This window comes from Hypanus sabinus, chromosome 6 (assembly GCF_030144855.1).
Source record: "Hypanus sabinus isolate sHypSab1 chromosome 6, sHypSab1.hap1, whole genome shotgun sequence".
NCBI classification, from domain to species: domain Eukaryota; kingdom Metazoa; phylum Chordata; class Chondrichthyes; order Myliobatiformes; family Dasyatidae; genus Hypanus; species Hypanus sabinus.
Window position 1 is genome coordinate 171,944,438 of NC_082711.1, and position 23,456 is coordinate 171,967,893.

Below are 23,456 nucleotides of genomic sequence, written 5' to 3' on the forward strand. Positions count from 1 at the left end.
CCTTGAGAAGGTGGGTGAGCTGCCTTCTTGCACCACTGCAGTTTGAAGCCTTGGGTACATCCACAATGCTGAAAGGGAGTGAGCTCCAGGTTCAAGACGCAGTGACAGTGATACATTTCTAAGTCAAGATGGAGTGCCCCGACTGGTGGTGCCCCTCTTGTCCTAGTTGGTAGGGGTTGTGGTTATGTTCTGCTGCCAATAATAAGGCTTGATTTTAGGTAACATAGGGCAGGAAGAGGTCTTTCTGCCCATCAAGCCTGCCTCTGCAGTTTTAAAACTGTCCCCAACTCTTTGCTCACAGCCAACGCCACCAGGACACGTAAACAACTCTGGTTTCTGCCACTTCCTGTGGAAGGCGGTGGCGGGCGAGAGTCACAAATTATGCTCCTCCTCTGATTGTTCGCTCTCCTCTCCAGTCCTTTACCTTTCCCACCCACCTGTCACCCTCTAGCTAGCCTCCTTCCCCTCTCCCACTTCTTTATTCTGGCATCTTCCCCCTTCCTTTCCAGTCCTGATGAAGGGTCTCAGCCCGAAATATTGGCTGTTTATTCATTTCCACGGACGCTGCCTGTCCTGCGGAGTTCCTCCTGCAGTGCAGATCAGGGGTTCCCACCTTTAGCTTTAATACCATGGACTCCTACCCACTAACCGAGGGAACTGTGGGCCCCTGCTGTACAGTACAGAAACAGGCCCTTCGGCCCGACACACTGATGCCATCCGGGACACCTGTCCGAGCGAACCCCAGTTGCCAACACTAAATTCTCAAAACCTTTCCCCAGCCCTGCACCTGCCCATGAGTCTTTTAAACGTTGTTATCGCGAGAAGATAACGAGGTCTTCACTCTGCCAGCAGGGCTCGGACGGCTGGAGGTGGATCTCACTGCCTCAGCAAAGCAACTTGACTTGGTCTAACCAAGCAGAGTCCCCTGCCAAGAAGGCCCACCAGCACCTTTACTTCCTGAGAAAGCTGAAGAAATTTGGCCTGTCCCCTAAAACCCTCACTAATTTTCATAGGTGCTCTGTAGAAAACATTCTTCTAGGGTGCATCACAACCTGGTATGGAAGTTGTCCAACCAAGACCAGAAGAAGCTGCAGAAGATCATGAACACAGCCCAGCACATCACACAAACTGATCTTCCATCGTTGGACTCACTTTACACCGCACGCTGTCGGAGCAGTGCTGCCAGGATAATCAAGCACACGACCCACCCAGCCAACACACTTTTTGTCCCTCTTCCCTCCTGGAGAAGGTTCAGGAGCTTGAAGATTCGTACGGCCAGATTTGGGAACAGCTTCTTTCCAACTGTGATAAGACTGCTGAACAGATCCTGACCCGGATCTGGGCCGTACCTTCCAAATATCCGGACCCGACTTGCACTACCTTACTTTCCCCTTTCCTATTTTCTAATTATGATTTATAATTTACATTTTTATTATATTTACTTCGATTTGTACTTCAGGGAGCGCGAAGCGCAGAATATCTCTGTGACGATTGTACGCTCTAGAATTATCTGATAGGTGACAATAAAGAATCAAAAACCCTCACCCACCCACCCCAGACATTCTCTCTTCTCCCCCTCCCACTGGGCAAGACATAGAAAAGTTCCAAAGCACCTCCCACCAGGCTCAAAGACGTCTCCACCCCACTGTTACAAGGCTAGTTAATGGTTCCCTGGTGCCACAAGATGGACACTTGCCCTCACAATCCACCTCATTATGATCTTGCACCCTATTGGCTACGTGCCCTGCACTCTGTGACTGTGACACTTGATCCTGCACAGTGGTTTTGATCTGTGTGAACAGCTTTTCCCTGCGTCTCAGTACATGGCAACAATATTAAACCAACACTTCCCCTCACCGAGCACGCCCAGGGAGAGGGGGAGAGAGAGAACGGAGTCGGACAGGAATGGGTGGAGCCCTTCCCTCGGTTCTGTCGCTTAGGTCCTTAAACTTAATACCAGAGCAGAGGAATTAAAGAGACGAGTTTATACAGAACCGCGCTTGCACCAAATGTTAAACTTAACTGTATGATTGTGCTGAGATTTACCGCCTGTCATGACAGTAGACGGCCACGCAGCGAACCCTCCCCCGAACTTCATCCCTCCAAGAACGCATCGCTCAGTTAGCAAATAAACAGTGTTTATATGTATTTTTTTAAAAGAGAACTGTAGGTGCAGACAGCGTGAGATTCTTCCGAGAATGCCTCTGTCGAGTGCGACACCGGGCAACTTTGCGGAGAACTCCTACACTGCATGAGATTCAGACTGGATGGGGTGAGCAGCGACGATTGAGAACAATGGTGCGAGGCTCCGTGCCCCAGGTAAAGCTCTCCCGATACCGTAGCCCCAGCTCCGCACGGTAACGGTGCCCTGACGCTCGGCTGTGTGCAGTAATGCATGCAGCACCAAAAGTGCACTTTACAATGCCCACCGCATGCAATAACTGCACGCTCCTTTCTAAGCCCGCTCAGGGCGAGCGCTTTGCCATCTTCCGCCCGGCTGGTCCGAATTCAGCGCATCTGCCACATTCCTCCACCGTCGTACCGAGTAGGTGCGACAATTTATATCCAGGGTACCGACTCGGCGTGCACACGGGGCGAAGTGAAACCAGGATGATAATCAGTACTGACCTCACTCCATAACGCGGGATGCACAGATCTAATGCGCAATACAGTCTGTGCAACACTAGCGTGGACTGTTAGTATTTATTCTAAGTAAATCCGAGGTGATTAACTGTTTTGACTACCGTGAAATCCAAGGTCCAGTGCATTTAGCTCTCAATACCGTCTCCCGACCGTGCAATAACGCAATCTTAAGATGCTGTACAATTGCGTTTATTCTAAGTGACTCTACGGTGCTAAATTACGGTGTGGACTACTTCAGGTTGCAATTCTGCCACAACGCCGTGTTTTCCGAGTGCCCCCGGGGCTCGCAGACCCGCACACCCTGCCTGCTTACCTTCTTCTCCTTCTCCTGGAACGGCAGCACCAACCAGGGCATCTGGCCCACGAACTCCTGCCAGGGCTGGTACTTCTCCTCGGAGCCGATGAAGACCACCTCCAGCCTGTCGGCGTTCTCGCCCTGCTTGAAGCGGCCGTAGAAGTCGGCGAGGGCCGCGGTGAACTGCTGGCACGGGGCGCTCCAGCTGCAGCCGAAGTAGAGGGCGAGCAGCCGGCCGTCCGAGCCGAGCGGCGAGCACTCCACCTCGGCTTGGTGCCGGTCGGTCAGCCGCTCTCCCAGGAGCTCGCACACCGGGCCGGCCATGGCGGCGAACGGCGCACACCCCCGCGGCGTTGGGGGGGCAGAGAGGGAGGGTGGCCGGTCCCAGCGAGTCCTACCGCCCCGGGTCGCCGCCGGTCAGCCCGGGCTCCGCCGCTCTCTGTGGACGGACTCGGCTGCCGCGACGATCCAGGTCCAATGGTGATCCGGCAGCACTCCTATTGGTCCCAGCAGCGAATTCCTCCTCTGCACACTCTTCCTCCCACCAAGTTTGCCAAGCGCAGCCTCGGGCGGGGAGGGAGGGAGGCGCTCAATCCCTTTCGCCGGGGGTGGGTGGGGGGGTCCCGAACTTGGGGGAGACAGATGCTGGAAATCCTGAGCAAACGCGCACGGAAAAAAACCAAGCTGGAGGAACTCGGCGGGTCGAGCAGCCTCGCCAAATTTGGAGTATTGTGTGCCGTCCTGGTCACCGACCTACAGGAGAGATAACCGCTGAGATTTCGAACGAGTAAAGATTTTAAAAATTACAAGGATGTCGCTGGGACTTGTCGTGGGGCAAAGGTTGAATAGGTTAGGGCATTTTTCCCCTTTGGAGCGTAGGACAGCCGCGGCGGGGTAGAGGGGAAGGTGCCCGGTGCCTACCAAGCATCCCAGCGAGTCCTACCGCCCCGGAGTAGGACTCGTGAGGGGAGACATGAATGAACTAACCACATAACAATTACAGCACGGAAACAGGCCATCTCGGCCCTTCTAGTCCGTGCCGAACGCTTACTCTCACCTAGTCCCTCCGACCTGCACTCAGCCCATAACCCTCCACTCCTTTCCTGTCCATATACCTATCCAATTTTTTTCAATGACAACATCGAACCTGCCTCTGCCACTTCTACTGGAAGCTCGTTCCACACAGCTACTACTCTCTGAGTAAAGAAGTTACCCCTAAACTTCTGCCCCCAACTCTCAACTCATGTCCTCTTGTTTGAATCTCCCCTACTCTCAATGGAAAAAGCCTATCTACCTCAACTCTATCTATCCCCTTTGTAATTATAAATACCTCTATCAAGTCCCCCCTCACCCTTCTACACTCCAAAGAATAAAGGCCTAATTTGTTCAACCTTTCTCTGTAACTTAGGTGCTGAAACCCAGGTAACATTCTAGTAAATCTCCTCTGTACTCCCTCTATTTTGTTGACATCTTTCCTATAATTTGGTGACCAGAACTGTACACAATACTCCAAATTTGGCCTCAATGATGCCTTGTTCAATTTTAACATTACATCCCAACTCCTATACTCAATGCTCTGATTTATAAAGACCAGCATACCAAAAGCTTTCTTCACCACCCTATCCACATAAGATTCCACCTTCAGGGAACTATGCACCATTATTCCTAGATCACTCTGTTCTACTGCACTCTTCAATGCCCTACCATTTACCATGTATGTCCTATTTCGATTAATCCCACCAAAATGTAGCACCTCACACTTATCAGCATTAATCTCCATCTGCCATCGTTCAGCCCACTCTTGTAACCGGCCTAAATCTCTCTGCAAGCTTTGAAAACCTACTTCATTATCCACAACGCCTCCTACCTTAGTATCACCTGCATACTTACTAATCCAATTTACCACCCCATCATCCACATTAGGGGTGAAAGAGGGAACTACTAGCTGAGTGTTCCTCTCCATAGATGCTGCTTGACTTGCTGAATTCCTCCAGCATTTTGTGTGTGTTGCCCACTTACCCTCCCCCTCCCATCCCTACACACACAGAGACAGATGCTAAAGAGTTCATCTAGCAGATAGTTTGTTTCCAAAGACTTGAGGGGGTTGTGGATGGGACAAGTATTTTTTTACGCACAGATACCGGTGGGTGCCTGGACCCGACGCCAGGGGTGTTTCTGGATACAGATACAATACTGCCATTTTGGAAAGGGTACAGAGGAGATTTACCAGGATGCTGCCTGGTTTAGAGAGTATGCATTATGATCAGAGATTAAGGGAGCTAGGGCTTTACTCTTTGGAGAGAAGGAGGATGAGAGGAGACATGATAGAGGTGTACAAGATATTAAGAGGAATAGACAGAGTGGACAGCCAGCGCCTCTTCCCCAGGGCACCACTGCTCAGTACAAGAGGACATGGCTTTAAGGTAAGGGGAGGGAAGTTCAAGGGGGATATTAGAGGAAGGTTTTTCACTCAGAGAGTGGTTGGTGCGTGGAAAGCACTGCCTGAGTCAGTGGTGGAGGCAGACACACTAGTGAAGTTTAAGAGACTACTAGACAGGTATATGGAGAAATTTAAGGTGGAGGGTTATGGGGGGGCAGGGTTTAGGGGTCAGCCCAACATTGTGGGCCGAAGGGCCTGCGCTGTGCTGTACTGTTCTTTGTTCTTTTGTTTTAAGAGGCTCCAGTCACATGCGACATGTGGAATAGGAACAGCCCCTTCAGGCCACGAACAAGAGATTCCTCGGATTCTGGAAATACAAAGCAGCACCCCCAGAACGCTGGAGCAGGTCAGGCAGCATCGATGGAGATGAATAGACAGTCGATTCGAGCCGAGACCCTTCTTCAGGGTGGGAGGGAAAGGGGGAAGATGCCGGAATTTTAAAAATGGTGGGGAGAGGGGAAGGAGGACAAGCTAGCAGGTGATGGATGGCGCCAGGTGGGGGGAAAGGTAAAGGGCTGGAGAAGGAGGAATCTGATAGGAGAGGAGAGGGGACCATGGGAGAAAGGAATGATGAGGCAGTAGGGCGAGGTGATAGACAGGTGAGGAGAAGAGGTAAAGCTGGTGTTGGATGATGGTACCTGATTCTGAAGGTATCGGATACAGAAAGGTTGCCTGCAAAAGAAACCAGAGGGTAAGAGGTGGGAAAGCCAATGGAACAGTGGTCAGTATTGAGACAGAAATGAAGCAGAGGTCATATTTCTCTACAGAGTTGGAGTCTGACCTGTGAACTGCTTCATGTCCCTCTGAACCAACTGACTTAAGAGTTCAAGTTGGTAAGCCAGCCAAAATACAAGGTTGACTGACCCCTCGCACTCTCCCTGCCCTTCTGCAAGCCTGTCCTCAAACAGGGATTGGTATTGGCACTTGGAATTTGTTTATTATCATCACATGTACCGAGATGCAGCGAAAACCTTGTCTTGTGTACCATTGATACAGATCAAATCATTACACAGTGCTTTGAGGGAGTGCAAGGTGAAACAGTAACAGTGCAGAATAAAGTGTAACAGCTACACAGAATGTGCAGTACAGGATAACAAAGTGCAAAATAATAACGAGGTAGATTGTGAGGTCGAGAGTCCATCTTGTCGTATTGAATAGTCTTATTATAGCAGGATAGAAGTTGTCCTTGAGCCTGGTGGTATGTGTTTTCAGGCTTTTGCATCTAGAAATATAGAAACATAGAAAACCTACAGCTTAATGCAGGCCCTTCAGCCCACAAAGTTGTGCTGAACATGTCCCTTAGAAATTACTAGGTTTACCCATAGCCCTCTATTTTTCTAAGCTCCACGTACCTATCCAAAAATTTCTTAAAAGACCCTATCGTATCTGCTTCCACCACCGTTGCCAGCAGCCCATTCCACACACTCACCACTCTCTGCATAAAAAACTTACCCCTGACATCTCCTCTGTATCTACTCCCCAGCACATTAAACCTGTGTCATCTTGTGGCAACCATTTCAGCCCTGGGAAAAAGCCTCTGACTATCCACACGATCAATGCCTCTCATCATCTTGTACACCTCTATCAGGTCACCTCTCATCCTCCGTCGCTCCAAGGAAAAAAGGCCAAGTTCATTCAACCTATTCTCATAAGACATGCTCCCCAATCCAGGCAACATCCATGTCAATCTCCTCTGCACCCTTTCTATGACTTCCACATCCTTCCTGTAATGAGGTAACTAGAACTGAGCACAGTACTCCAAGTGGGGTCTGACCAGGGTCCTATATAGCTGCAACATTACTTCTCGGCTTCTAAATTCAGTTCCACAGTTGATGAAGGCCAATACACCGTACGCCTTCTTAACCACAGAGTCAACAAGCATAGCAGCTTTGAGTGTCCTATGGACTCAGACACCAAGATCCCTCTGATCCTCCACACTGCCAAGAGTCTTACCTTTAATAATATATTCTGCCATCATTTTTGACCTACCAAAATGAACCAATTCACACTTATCTGGGTTGAACTCCATCTGCCACTTCTCAGCCCAGTTTTGCATCCTATCAATGTCCCACTGTAATCCCTGACAGCTCTCCACACTATCCACAGGACCTCCAACCTTTGTGTCATCAGCAAACTTACTAACCCATCCCTCCACTTCCTCATCCAGGTCATTTATAAAAATCACGAAGAGTAGAGGTCCCAGAACAGATCCCTGAGGCACTCCACTGGTCACCGACCTCCATGCAGAATATGACCCGTCTACAAACACTCTTTGCCTCCTGTGGGCAAGCAAATTCTGGATCCACAAAGCAATGTCCCCTTGGATCCCATGCCTCCTTACTTTCTAGTTAAGCCCTGCTTGGGGTACCTTATCAAATGCCTTGCTAAAATCCATATACACTACATCTACTGCTCTTCCTTCATCTACTTGAGCTGCAAGCGGGGAGAGTGGAGAACAGAAAGGTGGATTTATGAGAGAGAGAGAGAGAGAGGGAGATGGTATCTCGATGTCAGAAGGTTGGTGATGGAGGAAACTCGGTTGCTCTCAAGTTTTGTGTGTTGCTCCAGCTTCCAGCATCTGCAGTTTCCTGTGTTCTCCCGGTGCGTCCACCCCATTAGTTTGGCTACATTCTGTGACACGGCCTCCACTGTCACCCTGGTCTCCGCACACATTTCCTCCAATAAACAAGATCAAGCACTGTGTGGAGTCTCAAGTTCATTTTCATAGTGTTATGTTACAATATTCCCACTGAGAATATCTTTACTTCTATAAACATTTCTATAAACAACCATTTAAAATCATTATTAAAATCCCCAAAACTTGCACCATGCATGTTATCAGATGGGCTGTAACATCACAGACTGGCATTCTTTAACGTCTTCTGTGGAGCCTGAGCCACTGAGCGTTAATTACAGTAAAAAACACATACATAAATTCAATAAGTAATTCAAAAAGAGAGCGAAAATAGTGAGGTGATGTTCACGGTGCGTTCAGAGATCTGATGGCAGAGGGGAAGAAGGTGTCTTCAGGCTCCTGCACTTTCCCCGATGAAAGTAATGAAAAGGACCTCTTCTTCCACGTGTGGTACACATGAGACAAGCTCATAGCATCAGATATTCAACATTCACAGGAAAAACTAAACTCACTGTAAACTATACACAATTCTTTACAAGATGGAACACAAGTAGATCCAAAGGAAAGGTCCAAATAATGCAAAGTGTGTGAAATGTCGGAATGTTGTTAAACTGTAGTGACTGGGATTGAAGGGAAGGATCGGTTCTTGAACCTGGTGATGTGGGACCTCAGGCTTCTGCTCCAGTGGCCCGATGGTAGCTGTGAGAAACTGTCACGGCCCGGATGGTGGGGATCTCTGATGCCTCCGTTAGATAGCGAGTCCTTGTGTTGTCATGTGTACAGAGCTACAGCGAAAGGCTTTGCTTTGCATGCCATCCATGTAGAGCCCTTCATCGCTGTGCAAAAGAAAAGACCAAATGCAGGGTAAGCGTTATGGTTACAGAGAAAATGCAGTGCAGGCAGGCAATACAGTGGAAGGGTCACGAAGGGGCAGATTGTGAGGTCAAACGCCTAATTTATCATACTCATTACCATCATTATGTGCTGTGTGGTATAACATGGGTGATCACGGTCTTTCCATGACCATGTTTTTAGCAAATTAGTTCTACAGAAGTGGTTTGCCATTGCCTTCTTCTGGGCAGAGTCTTTACAAGATGGGTGACCCCAGCCGTTATCAGTATTCTCCAGGGATTGTCTGCCTGCCGTCAGTGGTCACATGACCAGGACTTGTGATCTGCACCACCGGCTCCCATGGGTCACATGACTCTAATGGGGAGACTAAGTCGGCGCTACAAGGGTGACCAGCAGGCTAGCGGAGGGAAGAGGCGCCTTTATACCTCTGTTGCTAGAGACCCTGCCTCCCCTTGTCATACTCGGGCACTGTTTAATAGTCTTACAGCGGGATAGAAGCTGCCCTTCAGCCAGGTGGTATGTGCTTTCAGGTTTCTGCATCTTCTGCCCGTAAGAGAGATGGAAGAGACAGAATACCTGAGCCGACTCAGATGGGCTCAAATCCCAGCGGATTATATTTCACATACTATAAGACCTTGGAGGAGGTCTCTAGTCCGTGTCAGTACTCAGTCATTCAAAGTGAGCTGCTCCTTCTCACATACTCATCCTCCTGCCTCTCTCCGACACACCAGAGGCAACTTGCACCTGCTAGCCCACAGATCTCTCTGCTGTGGGAAGAAACTGGAGACTGGGGAGTGCCAGGGAGACCCTGCAGACTCCACACAGACAGCACTGGAGGTCAGCATTGAGTGGTTCTCCGGAGAGGTATCTGTTACATTATGGGCAGATGTCACCTTGATAAATGAGCCAAGGCAAGGGAGGGGTAAATATACCTTACAGAGAAAAGCCTGGAAAACAACCTACACTCACACTCACACCCACTCACACACACACACACACACACACACACACACACTCACACACACACACTCACACTCACACCCACTCACACACACACACACACATCCAGACACACACTCATCCACTCACACACACACACACTCACACACACACACACACACACATCCAGACACACACTCATCCACACACACACACATACACACACACACCCAGACACACACACACACACATACATACACACACATCCATTCACACACACATCCATTCACACACACACACACACACACATACACCCACACACACACATATCCACTCACACACACATACATACACACACACACACATCCACTCACACACACACACATACATACACCCACACACACTCACATACATACACCCACACACACATACATACACCCACACACACATACATACACCCACACACACACCCAGACACACACACACACACATCCACTCACACACACACATACATACACCCACACACACACATACATACACACACACATCCATTCACACACACACACACATACACCCACACACACACATATCCACTCACACACACACATACATACACCCACACACACACACACCCACATACACACACCCAGACACACACACACACCCACATACACACACCCAGACACACACACACACACCCACACACACACACACACATCCACTCACACACACACATACATACACCCACACACCCAGATACACAAAGACACACATACACACAAACACATATATGCATATACATACACACAAATACACACACAGATCAATGCACGTGTGCACACGCACACCTAATAGATGCACAACACACACATACACTCAAAAACAGACACCTACACACAAACATACACATTCTTTTGCGCACACACACACCTACATGCAAACACAGAAACCTACACATAAACACATACATTCTTACACAGAAAAGGGGAACATTTACTCACCATCACACATGCATATTTATACACATAAACGCGGATACCTTCACATAAAATAGACATTCCAACATACTAAACACACTCAGGTATACAAAACACTTGCACACACATTCACACACGCACACTCACAGCTGTGCATATATGCACCTGCGTGTATACACACAGACACACACACACCATTAATGTTAGAGAATCACATTTGTGGAACGGGGGCTCCTACAGTTCACAATGTTGTTTTTGGGAGGAACCTCACTCCAGTAACCGTGCTCGGACAGATGGTGCCGGACAGAGGGTTAGATTGTTTCCTGGACAACCAGAGCTCAGTGGCCCAAGGGTGGAAAACAATGGGCTGAGCCTCACATTCAGCAGCCATAAATCACAGAGCTCCCAGTTGACGCCACACCCTTCCCAGGGAGGCATGGGTGGGGGAGTGGGGGATGGAAAGCAATTGTGCGTGACTCAACATAACATATATTTTAACGCAAACAGGCCCATGGAGTGGACCGTGCCCTGGGTAAGAGCATTATCAAAAAACGGTTACCAACAGACGGCAAGCATCATGTTTATTGCTGGATGTTTGGGACTACTTGGCCATACAGACTTTTACGTTTTGTAACTTCAAAGCATTAATCTCATTCCAATAAAAAGATGGGAGTCTGAAATGATGCACATCTTATTTCGTGTTTACTTTATACAAGGCATGCGTGTAACACGTTACCACGTGATACTGTCATGATGTATACGATTCATGTATTTTTACACATAACCCTCAATTAATTATTTAAACAAACAAGAATGTTTGATCAATGTATGTTATACAATTATATATGCACAGGGGGCACGGTAGTGTAGTGGTTAGCACACAGGGGGCACGGTAGTGTAGTGGTTAGCACACAGGGGGCACGGTAGTGTAGTGGTTAGCACACAGGGGGCACGGTAGTGTAGTGGTTAGCACACAGGGGGCACGGTAGTGTAGCACAACACTTTCCAGTACCAGCGACCCTGGTTCAATTCCCGCCACAGCTTGCAAGGGGTTTGCACGTTCTCCCCGTGACCACGTGGGTTTCCTCCCACTGTCCAAAGATATACCGGTTGGTAGGTTAATTGGTCATTGCAAATTGTCCCATGATTAGGCTAGGATTAAACAGGGTGATTGCTGGGCTTCAAGGGCCAGAAGGCCTATTCTTTGCTATATCTCAATAAATAAGTAAACACACACACACACACACACACACGACTTATTATTCCTTTTGTTGAAGTCACAAGGGGTACGTGCAAACTCCACACAGACAGCATCAGAGGTCAGAATTGAACCCAGATCTCTGGGTCTCCGGGTTCAATTTCCACCCCCACTAACACAAGAGATTCTGCAGATGTTGGAAATCCAGAGCAACACGCAAAATGTGGAGAACCGCAGCAGGTTAGGCAGCACCTATGGAGGGAAACAGTCGATGTTTCAGACTGAGACCCTTCCTCAGGACTCAACTCACCAATTGTTTTAATACAGGTGAGACTGATAAATCAAATCTTGAAACTGGAGGATAAGATGTACAGAAGGGAATATCTACGTCAGGGGTTCACAACCTTCTTTATGCCACAGACCCCCAACATTAACAGAGAGGTCCGTGGGGGCCAAGGTGGGAACCCCTGATCTTCGTGGGGTTTCCACATTCTCCCTGTGACCACGGATGCTCCAGTTCCCTCCCGCATCCCAAACACAAGCAGGTCCCACAGTTACCTGGACTCTTGATCTCAGAACCCACCTCATCACGGCCCTCGAACCCTATTGTCTACCTGCTCTTTTTAATCTGTATCTGCCACACTTTATTCTGCACTCTGCTATTGTTTTCCCTGTACTAGCCCAGTAATGAAGTGATGTTTAAGGATGGTTTGCAGGACAGGCTTTGCACGGTGTCTCAGAACATGCAGCAATCATAAACAAGTTTACCAGCATCCCGACTTACCAATTTAATCGTCGTTGTAAATTGTCCCATTTGCCTGGAGATGCAGGAGGGACTTGTTAATGGCAACAACTTGGGGTTGGGAAGAATTGGCAGCTTGTGTGTGGGTGATGGGGGTGGACTAGAGGGCATGCCTTAACAACCGACACAGTCTGAGGATGGGATGTGTGGCCACGGGACAGCTCCTTAGGAAGCTGCGAAGATTCGGCATGGCATCTAAAACTTTGACAAACTTCTGTAGATGCATGGTGGAGAGTGTATTAACTGGCTGCATCACAGCCTGGTCTGGAAACACCAATGACCTTGAACGGAAAATCCGACAAAAATTAGTGGATATGGACCAGTCCATCACGGGCGAAAGTCCTCCCCACCATTGAGCACATCTACTTGAAACGCTGTCATAGGAAAGCAACAACCATCATCAGAGATCCCCACCACCCAGGCTGTGCTCTTTTCTTGCTGCTGCCAGCAGGTAGAAGGTACAAGACTCACACCCCCCGCTCCAGGAGCAGCTACTACCCCTCAAACATCAGGCTCCTGAACAAAAGGCGATAACTACACTCACTCATCCCACAACCAACCATCTCACTTGAAGGACTCTTTATCTCATTATCTCAAATTCTCATTAGTTATTGCTATTTATATTTTATTTGCATTTGCACAGTTTGCTGTCTTCTGCACTCTGGTTGATCTTTCATTGATCCTGCTATAGTTACTGCTGTAGTCTCTTGCGTCTCCATAGACGGGATTAGTGGGTGTTTGATGGTCAGCATCGACACGACGGGCTGAAGGGCCTGTTCCACACTGTATAAATCAATGGCTCGTTCCTACTGCATGTCCTGTCCTGCATGCTAAAGGGGACTGCACTTCTGCAGCGCAGGGGCTCCCAACCTTTTTTATGGCTTGGACCCCTACCCTTAACCGAGCGGTCCATGGACCCCCAGGTTGGGAACGTCTGCGTAGTGCCTCCTGTGTTCTCCCAGATGGTCCAGGCCCAGATTCACCTTCCCCTGTAGCCCAAACTTCCCTACCCCGGTTGCCATGATGTGATGTTGTGGATGAGGCTGCCCCTCAGTGGCCAAGAGTGGGACTGCAGTCTAATGGTGTCCAAAGGCACACCCCTTCTTCACAAAACACCCTGATTGATGGCTTTGGAGACAATCAAAGGCCTCTTAGCTATTGCAGTGTCTCCGATGGTCACAGACACCAGAATTCTCCCCAGATTGGTATAAATTATCTTCAAAAAAATTAAAGACCACAGTTAATTAACAATGCATTACAATAAAAGGAAATACAGAAAAGCATGAACATTTTGCCCAGGGAACAGTCAGCAGACCACCTCAATGTCTTTACTTAACATAGAACATCACAGCACAGTACAGGCCCTTTGGCCCAGGATGTTGTGCCGATCTTTAAACCTGCTCCAAGATCAATGTAACCCTTCCTTCCCACATAGGTCTCCATTTTTCTGTCATCTAAAGCTATCTAAGAGTTTCCTAAATGCCCCCAATGTATCTGCCTCTACCACCACCCAGGGCAGGGCATTCCACACACCCACCATTCTCAGCGTAAAACATTGACCTCTGGCTTCTCCCTGTACTTTCCTCCAATCACCTTAGAATTAAGACCCCTTGCATTAGTTACTTCTGCCCTGGAAAAAAAGTCTCTGGCTGTCCACTCAATCTATGCCTCTTATCATCTTGTGCACCTCTATCAATTCACCTCCCATCCTCCTTTGCCCCAGAGAGAAAGCCTGTAGCTTGCTTATAAGGCATGCCCTCTAGTCCATGCGGCTGTCATGATATGCACTTACATTTTGGGAACCTTGGTGTGGAGGAAAGACAGATTCCGATGTGGAGATGGTGACGAGAGTTTATTCATAATGATTCCAATAAACATCGGTGGCTTGGCTACACCACACCATGAGAAATATCATTCTCAAAACTAGGCCCCTGCAATTGACACTAATCAGGCATCCACTTAATTAATACAAGTGACATGGAATCCCTGAGCCCATCAAAATAAACTTAACAAGCTTAAACAGAAAAGACCAGGAGACCACATTACGAAGAGCGAGTGGCTCGAGAAAAACACAAGAAACTCCGAACGATTAACGACTGTCGTTAAACAACAATTAACCATTTCAGGTGCTCTAAAAACCTCGGAGCCCAATGCTCTCTGGCATCCCTAAGAGGCCTGAAGAACTCATTACAGCAGCATCCTTGGCAGATTCTGCATTCTACTTCAGTGCTTTTGTAACCTTGTTCTAGTTCAATGCTCTGTGAAATGGTTTGATCTAAATGAACAGTGCACAAGACAAGGTTTTCACTGAAGCTGTTTCACACGTGATAACAATTCCCAGTGTACTTTGTCCTCAGCTGGAGGGGGCAGATTCAGACTATGGTTCAGCAACAGCCATCTGGCACTCATTCAGAACCAAGCTGCAGGATCACCAGATTTTGTATTGAACCCCAGACCCTCAGTGGAATTGGTTAATTGTTGTTTAACGACGATGTGTGTTGGCGCGTGGCCTAGTGGATAAGGCCTCGGTCTAGTGATCTGAAGGTCACTGGTTCGAGCCTCAGCTGAGGCAGCGTGTTGTGTCCTTGAGCAAGGCACTTATCAACACATTGCTCTGCGATGTCACCGGTGCCAAGCTGCTTGGGTCCTAGTGCCCTTCCCTTGGACAACGTCGGTGGCGTGGAGAGGGGAAGGCTTGCAGCTTGGGCAACTGCCCGTCTCCCATACAACCCAGCCCAGGCCTGTGTCCCGGAAACCTTCCAAGGCACAAATCCATGGTCTCACGAGACTAACGGATGCCTATAGAACGACAATGCTCCACGACTGGCTTTACTATTGTCAAAGAAAGACATAATTCCATTACAATATTCCATTACAACAGGTCATCGAGGAAGCAGAGAGGAAAGCAATAACAAAAACTCTACTGCTCATGTTCCAAGTATTAGTTTATTTTTATACGCACGATTTATCTTTTGCACAATATCAGTCATAGAGCCATAGAGCACAGTAACAGCCCCTCCAGCCAAGCTACTGTTATTCTGCTTCACCCCATCGATCTGCTCCAGGACCAGAGCCCTCTCCTCCCCACCCCTCCCATCCATGTACTTATCCAAACTTCTCTTGATTGTTAACATCAAACCCACATCCATCATTTCTGCTGGCAGCTTGTTCCACACTTACACCATCCTCTGAGCGAAAAAGATCCCCATAAACATTTCACCTTTCACCCTTAACCCATGATCTCTAGTTGTCGTCCCACCCAACTTCAGTGGAGAAAAGCCTGCTTGTATTTACCCTATCTATACCCCTCACAATTTTGTATACGTCTATCAAATCTCTACTCATTCTCCTACACTCCAGGGAAAAAAATCCCTAACTTTCTTTGTTTATGTATAGTTTTTCATAAATTCTATTGTTTTCTATATTTTTCTGTAAATGCTCATAAGAAAATGCATCTCAAGCTGCATCAATAGGTTTCAAAGGTACATTTAACGTCAGGGAAATGTATACAATATACATCCTGAAAGTCCTTTTCTTCGCAAACATCCACAAAAACAGAGTGCCCCAAAGAACGAATAACAGTTAAATGTTAGAACCCCAAACTCCCCCCCAAGCTCCCCCCTCCCGCACACAAGCAGCAACAAAGCAACGATCCCCCACCCACCAGCAAAAAAGCATCAGCCCCCTCCACCGAGCACTCGTGTGGAGCAAAGCATCAATAAAGACACAGATTTGCAGTATCCCAAAGACTACTCATTCACCTGGTATTTGACATACCACAGGCTCTCTCTCTCACTCTCTCTCTTTCCCTATTAAGGGAAAAAGAGGTGTCGCTGTTTCACAGGGAGAGAGGAGACATAACAAAACTCACTAATATATGGTGTTAAAAGTCTGTCATGTCACTTTTTCCATATGGTAACACATGGTCATCTTAAGCTAGTATATAGTAACATTTCTAAGATTATTAATAGTTGCACCAGGGGACTGTTCACTCTTACAACAGTGGGATCGAAGCTGCCGTGAGCCTGGCGGTACGTGGTTTCAGGCTTTTATATCTTCTGCCCAATGGGGGGAGAAGATGGATGGGTGGGATCTTTGATAATGCTGGCTGTTTTACCAAGGCAGAGGGAAGTGTTGACAGAGTGGGGGATGGTTCCTGTGATGTGCTGAGCTGTGTGCTTGACCTGAGAGCCAGAATCCGGTTAAATATCACTGGCACGCGTCGTGAAATGCATTGATCGTGGCAGCAGTACATTGCAATACATAACATTGATTTTAAAAACTATGAATTACAATAAGAAATATATATATATATTTTAAACATAGATAAGTAGTGTAAAAAGACAGCAAAAAAAGAGAAAAAAATACTGAGATGGAGCTCATGGGGTCACTGTCCACTCAGAGATCTGTGGCAGAGGGGAAGAAGCTGTACCGAAGATATTGAGTGTGTGTCTTCAGGCTCCTGTACCTCCTCTCTGATGGTGGTAATGGGAAGAGGCCATGTCCTGGGTAATGGGGGTCCTGAATGATGGGTCAGTGGTTTGAAGCGAACAAGGAGCATGTGAAATATGGCAATGACTGACAGACATACTTTATTGATCCCGAGGGAAATTGGGTTTCGTTACAGTCGCACCAACCAAGAATAATGTAGAAATTGAGCAATATAAAACCATAAATAATTAACTAATAATAAGAAAATTATTCCAAGTGGAAATAAGTCCAGGACCAGCCTGTTGGCTCAGGGTGTCTGACACTCCGAGGGAGGAGTTGTAAAGTTTGATGGCTACAGGTAGGAATGATTTCCTATGATGCTCAGTGTTACATCTCAGTGGAATGAGTCTCTGGCTGAATGTACTCCTGTGCCTAACCAGTACATTATGGAGTGGATGGGAATCATTGTCCAAGATGGCATGCAACCTGGACAGCATCCCCTTTTCAGACACCACCGTCAGAGAGTCCAGTTCCACCCCCACAACATCACTGGCCTTACCAATGAGTTTGTTGATTCTGTCTGCTACCCTCAGCCTGCTGCCCCAGCACACAACAGCAAACATGATAGCACTGCCCACCACAGACTCATAGAACATCCACAGCATCATCTGGCAGATGTTAAAGGACCTCAGTCTCCTCAGGAAATAGAGACGGCTCTGACCGATCGAAGACTCTACTCGCATAGTCACATACCAGTTCTAACCTACCCGCCCAACACCAGTAACCCACCTTCTCACTTGCTGAAACACTATCTTTGTTTTCTCCCCTTCCCCTCCCTCTGCTTCTGTTCCCCAACCTGGCCTCTTACCTCTTCTCCTCTCTCTGGGCCCCTCCTCCTTCCCTCTCCTGTGATTCACTCTCCTCTCCTGTCAGATTCCTTCCTCTCCAGCCCTTGACCTTCCCCCCCCCCCACCTGGCTTCACCTTTCACCTGCTAACTACCCCCCTTCTCCTCCCCACACCTTTGTATCCTGGTCTTCCCTCTTCATTTCCAGTCCTGACGAAGGGTCTCGGCTGTTTATTCATTTCCATTGCTGAGTCCCTCTCTGTTGCTTTGGATCTCTTGTGTTTCCACTGTTCCTCTCTCCCCAAATACTACCCCGACTGATGAGTGTTTCCTGCCTTTGATAATTCAAACGCACATGGAACTCAGGAGGGGAAGGGAGTAGTAACACTGCCCTGGGGCGGTTGCTGAAATTATTAAGATTTATATTAGTTGCTTTTCAAAACCAAATGCAGTCTCTTCCCTGGAGAGCGCGTCAGTGACATTTAACCTTACCCAATGCTGCCACCACCTGGCTGACTTTGGTATCTGCCAGGTTAAAAACAGCGCAGCACAAGAAGAGGCCCAGAATGTTGTGCTGACCCAGTTAAATTAAATTCAAGTTCAAATTGCTTTATATTGTCGTTTCGACCATAACTGCGGGTACAGTACACGGTAAAAATGAAACAATGTTTTTCAGGGGCAAACACGAGGAAATCTGCAGATGCTGGAAATTCAGACAACAACACACACAAAATGCTGGAGGAGCTCGGCAGGTCAGGCAGCATCTGTGGAAAACAGTAAACAGGCGACAACCTGCTGAAGGGTTTTGGCCCAAAGTGTCGACAATACACTTTTCCATAGTTGCTTGTATCTATTTTCTGTCTGTATTATATTTCATGTTGTGCGTTCGTTATGGGTTTCGATAATTTGTCATGTGGGTTGAGGTGTGGTAGAAGCAATTGATTATAGTTATGTGTTCATGCTTTGTCCTAGTTAGTTAGTTTGGTTTAGTTGACAGGATGTGAACCAGGGATGATATTTTTTTGGTTGACCGCTGATTATTCTTATTCCACTGTGTTGTAATTTAGTTTTGTTAGCTTTTTAATCACAACAAGGTCGTTCACCTTTGCTGGTTTTGTAATAATTGATTGAAAGTATGTTTTTTGACTTGGAACCTAGCTATATGGAAGTGCGTTATATGGTGTCAACTCCCTCGCTGAATCTCTAAGCGGTCTTGGTTTATTTTCGAGTAATCATTACATTAAACTACAAGGGAAAAAACAATTATCAAGTGCAATCCAACAGTGCCTTTGCCCCGAGAGTTCTTCTCCCTTGTCATTTTACTGATCAATTTGGGTTAGTGATTAAGTAGGTGGAGGCAAAAGAAATGGAAAACTTCTCATTTTTAATCCACTTTACCATTTTCTTGACCTAAGCATGTTTTTTTTTAATCATCACAGCAGTTAAACTTTAAGATGTACTTTAGAATTGCTATTGCAAAAGCAACAGTAATGATTTGCTTTCAGAAAGGAGAGGACAAAAGAGAAAGCCAAAGATCATTTAATTGACATTCAAACCACTAGCCCATGCAGGAGGGGATAAAAATTCAAACCTCTGGCCTCTGATTTTTTATTTTGGATTACAGAATCCCAGTTCATCGTTCCTGTGCCAGCTCTTTGACGGGCTCAGAAACTAACTCCACTCCTTTGCACTTCTCCTACGGAGCATACTCTCTCTCTCTCCCTGCTTCTCTCCCTCTCCTTCTGGTATGAAAACGTTTCAACATCTTGTGTTTTCAACTATTCAAAGGAACAGAGGGATCTTGGGGTCCACGTCCATTGAGACCTCAAAGCTGCCGTGCAAGTTGGTAGGGTGGTTAAGAAGGCGTATGGTGTGTTGGCCTTCATTAGTCGGGGAATCGAGTTCAAGAGCTACAAGGTAATGTTGTATCTCTATAAAGACTGCACTTGGAGTGTGTATTCAGTTCTGGTCAGCTCATTATAGGAAGGATGTGGAAGCTTTAGAGAGGGTGCAGAGGAGATTTACCAAGATGCTGCCTGGATTAAAGAATGTGTCATATGAGGATAAGTTGAGCAAACTAGGGTGAAGGAGATAAGAAGTATAGATAGCACAGATGCTGGAAATAAATAAAAACACAAAATGCTGGCAGAACTCAGCAGGCCAGACAGCATCTATGGGAGGAGGTAGTGACGACGTTTTGGGCCGAAACCCTTCATCAGGAGTCGATAGATAGACTGGACAGTCAGAGACTTTTTTCTGAGGAACAGAACATGGAGGCCAAGAAGGACACAAGTTTGTCTGGGAAACTACAAAAATCCAGGGAGAAGCACAAAACCTGAAATCAAGAGACTTCTCAGAAGCGGCACACACAAAATGCTGGAGGAACTCAGCAGGTTCTTAACGGAAGACTCTATTAACAAACACGTTGAACAGGACACAAATTACGAACCTATGTATCTGCGGGATCGGGGCTGAGGGGTGAGCCCCGAGGAACCAGCACTCACAATGACCGATAGGCAGGGATATGGGCCAGCAGAAATCACCCGCTATCTGTTTGACAGGACCAAGCAGAGACCAGCGGTCAGCGCGACAGCCAACCAACCAGAACAACAAGTTGGACCAACATAAACGTGAGCACCAGGCAGAAACACAAGGAGAGAGAGAGGGGGGGGAGAGGGGGAGGGGGGAAGAGGGGGGAAGAGGGGGGAGAGGGGGGAGAGGGGGGAGAGGGGGGAGAGGGGGGAGAGGGGGGAGAGGGGGGAGAGGGGGGAGAGAGGGAGAGAGGGAGAGAGGGAGAAAGGGAGAAAGGGAGAGAGAGGGAGGGAGAGAGAGAGAGAGAGAGTGAGAGAGAGGGAGAGTGGGAGAGTGGGAAAGAGAAACAGACCATGTAGCATTATTTGGATCTGTGGCTCCCTACAACATATAATTATCTACATGTTTTGTTTAAACTACATTTTGACGGGTAGATGTTAGAAGCACACATGAGCTATCTGTACAGACACGTGCACAGGTAGGGAACAGAGGGCCGGCAGTAGATGGTTTTAGTTTAATTTGGCATCCTGATCAGTGGAAACATGATGGGCCAAAGGGCCTTTTCTTGTGCTGTGCTGTTCTTTAAAGCTATTAAAGATTAACTTCATTCATCACACGTACATCAGAACATTGAATGTCTTGTGACGATGGCCAACACAGTCCGAGGACGTGCAGGAGTGGCAGCCCTCAAGTGTTACCATGTTTCCAGGGCCAACGTAGCAATGCCCACAACTCACTAACCTGCAGGTCTTTGGAGGAAACCCATGTGGTCATGGGGAGAGTGTTCAGACTCCTTACAGACAGCATTGGAACTGAACCTCGACCAGTGATCGCAGGCGCTGTAATAGCATAATGCAAATAGCGTTCTGTGCTTCATGTAATCTGATTCTGTGCCCCCTGGTTACTGATCCTTACACCATTGGGAGCCATTTCCCTTTGGATAGTCTTGGTCGGACTATTAGAGCCCTCCACAACTGTTGCAATGAATTCCACAGATTCTCCACCTCCTGGAAAAAGAAATTCCTCCTCATCTCTGTTCTAAAGGGATGTCCTTGTACTCTGAGTCTGTGCCCTCTGGTCCTAGACTCCCCCTCTATTGGAAGCATTCATTCCACATCCACTCGATCTAGGCCTTTATATGAACATCAGGTTGCTTTAAAATACAGGGCACGAATAGACACTTACGTGTTTCATGTCTATTCAAGTGATAAACCAGGGGTTCCCAGCCTTCTTTTATGCCATGAACCAATAACAATAAGCAAGGAGTCTGTGGACCCCAGGCTGGGAGGCCCTGAGATAAACAGATGTCAACACAAAGGATTTGCATAGCTCCTTCACATCCTTAATCTCACCGGAGAAGTTTTCAGTGAACCACAGCACAACCTATGGACTTACTTTTAAGGGCTCTCCGACTCGCGTTCAGCTGGCCACTAGTGCAGTGGCGCCAGCACCGAACTTCGAGGCGAGTGGCCCCAGGTTCGAGTCCGGCCAGCTCCTTGCACGCTTTCCTGACGTGCTGGGTCGAGCTAGCGACTCAGCCTCGTTTAAAAAAAAGACAAACGCTAAAGAAACGGCAAGGTTGCAGCCCGATGCGCCACAGGAACAGCAGCTCATGTTCTCAAGATTATTTATTTGTTAGAAAATGAATCTCAGGGTCTTGTATGGTAACATATAGGTACTTTGATAATAACTTTACTTTGAACTTCTGATATTTGGCCAGTGTTTGATGGATGGATATATAGAAAGGATATATCATCATTAGTAGATTATAAATAATGTTTATCAATACAAAGGAAAGAACAATTTCATCACTGGTCCATGTGAATGTTTATTTGCAACAAAGGATGTTGAGGATCAGGAGACCCACTCCTACTTAAGATAAGAAAAGACCATAAGACATAGGAGTAGAATTAGGCCATTCATCCCATCGAGGTTGTTCCACCACATATGCCAGAGGTTGATCAGTTTCACACAGCCATCTAATTTCACTCAAATTCAACCCAAACTGCGGTCTGGGGGACTTCAAATCTAGGATAACGATATTTTGGGGTATCTTTCTCAATCATTATTGGGTGGAATATAAGCTTGGACATTAGGGTGGGGAGTCATAAACACAAGAGACTGTGGAAATCCAAAGCAGCACACACAAATGCTGGAGGAACTCAGCGGGTCAGGGAGCGTCTATGAGGGGAATAAACAGTCAACGTTTCAGGCCAGGACCCTCAATTAGGATGGGGAGTCATTTCAATTTGGGTGGAGCCTGGCAGTGCAGAACGTTAATGTCGTAAAGAACCTGCCACGCTCTCCTTAAAAACCTGGTGGCAGTTACCAGGAGGGATGTGTTAGATTTATGCAAGGGAAGGGTTCAGTTTTGATGTTCTCGCTGCAGTTTTCCAGCTGGGCAATCTGTTAGCTTTTGTGCGAGGGAGGGGTTGCGAGTTTTTGTTTCTCTTTCTTTTTTTTGTGCCGGGGGGAGAGGGTGTTGATGTTTTTCTCTCTCATGTTTTTCTGTATTTCATGGTTGCCTGGAGAAGACGAATCTCAAGAGTTGTATTCTGCATACATATTTCGGTAATAAAATGAACCTTTGACCATTTATTAGATGCCGTGTAAGTTACTGAAAATAAAATCGACCTCGCTATAGTATGTAGATGGAAATTTAACAGACTATTGAGGGCTGTTTGAACCAAGCAGTGGGGTCAGGTTGGAATCACTCAGCAGTAACAACCACAGACTGTGCAAACTTCATCCTCTTTAGTTGTCAATCAAAGCCTTTCACGACGTTTCTCACGCTGTTTAAGTGAACCAGGACCCCTGCTCTCCCTTGTGAAGCCCGGCAGGACCTATAAATTATGTACCAACAGTC

General features: G+C 47.3%; 2 protein-coding genes and 1 long non-coding RNA gene across 17 annotated transcripts in view; 1 reads left to right on the plus strand and 2 right to left on the minus strand.

Annotated features, from left to right (window-relative positions):
- nxn (nucleoredoxin) overlaps positions 1 to 3,474 on the minus strand; it is a 173,145-nt gene extending 169,671 nt beyond the window's left edge. For 4 of the 13 annotated variants that reach the window (XM_059973546.1, XM_059973547.1, XM_059973545.1 and 1 more), the window contains exon 1: positions 2,957 to 3,465. In XM_059973546.1, coding sequence (XP_059829529.1) covers positions 2,957 to 3,262 — 306 coding nt within the window. In that variant the 5' untranslated portion in view covers positions 3,263 to 3,465. Of the gene's footprint in view, positions 1 to 2,956 lie in introns of all 13 variants that reach the window. The other 9 variants (XM_059973551.1, XM_059973548.1, XM_059973550.1 and 6 more) reach the window with 6 other exon arrangements.
- LOC132396107 (uncharacterized) overlaps positions 1,594 to 23,456 on the plus strand; it is a 23,203-nt gene continuing 1,340 nt past the window's right edge. Inside the window, exon 1 of the long non-coding RNA XR_009512867.1 lies at positions 1,594 to 2,319. This is a non-coding gene — a long non-coding RNA (uncharacterized LOC132396107). The remainder of the gene's footprint in view (positions 2,320 to 23,456) is intronic.
- The window catches only part of LOC132396102 (multidrug and toxin extrusion protein 1-like), a 61,808-nt gene continuing 60,704 nt past the window's right edge, over positions 22,353 to 23,456 (minus strand). For all 3 annotated transcript variants that reach the window (XM_059973542.1, XM_059973541.1, XM_059973543.1), the window contains one exon: positions 22,353 to 23,456. This exon is cut by the window's right edge. In XM_059973542.1, the coding sequence (XP_059829525.1) occupies positions 23,434 to 23,456 (23 nt within the window). In that variant the 3' untranslated portion in view covers positions 22,353 to 23,433.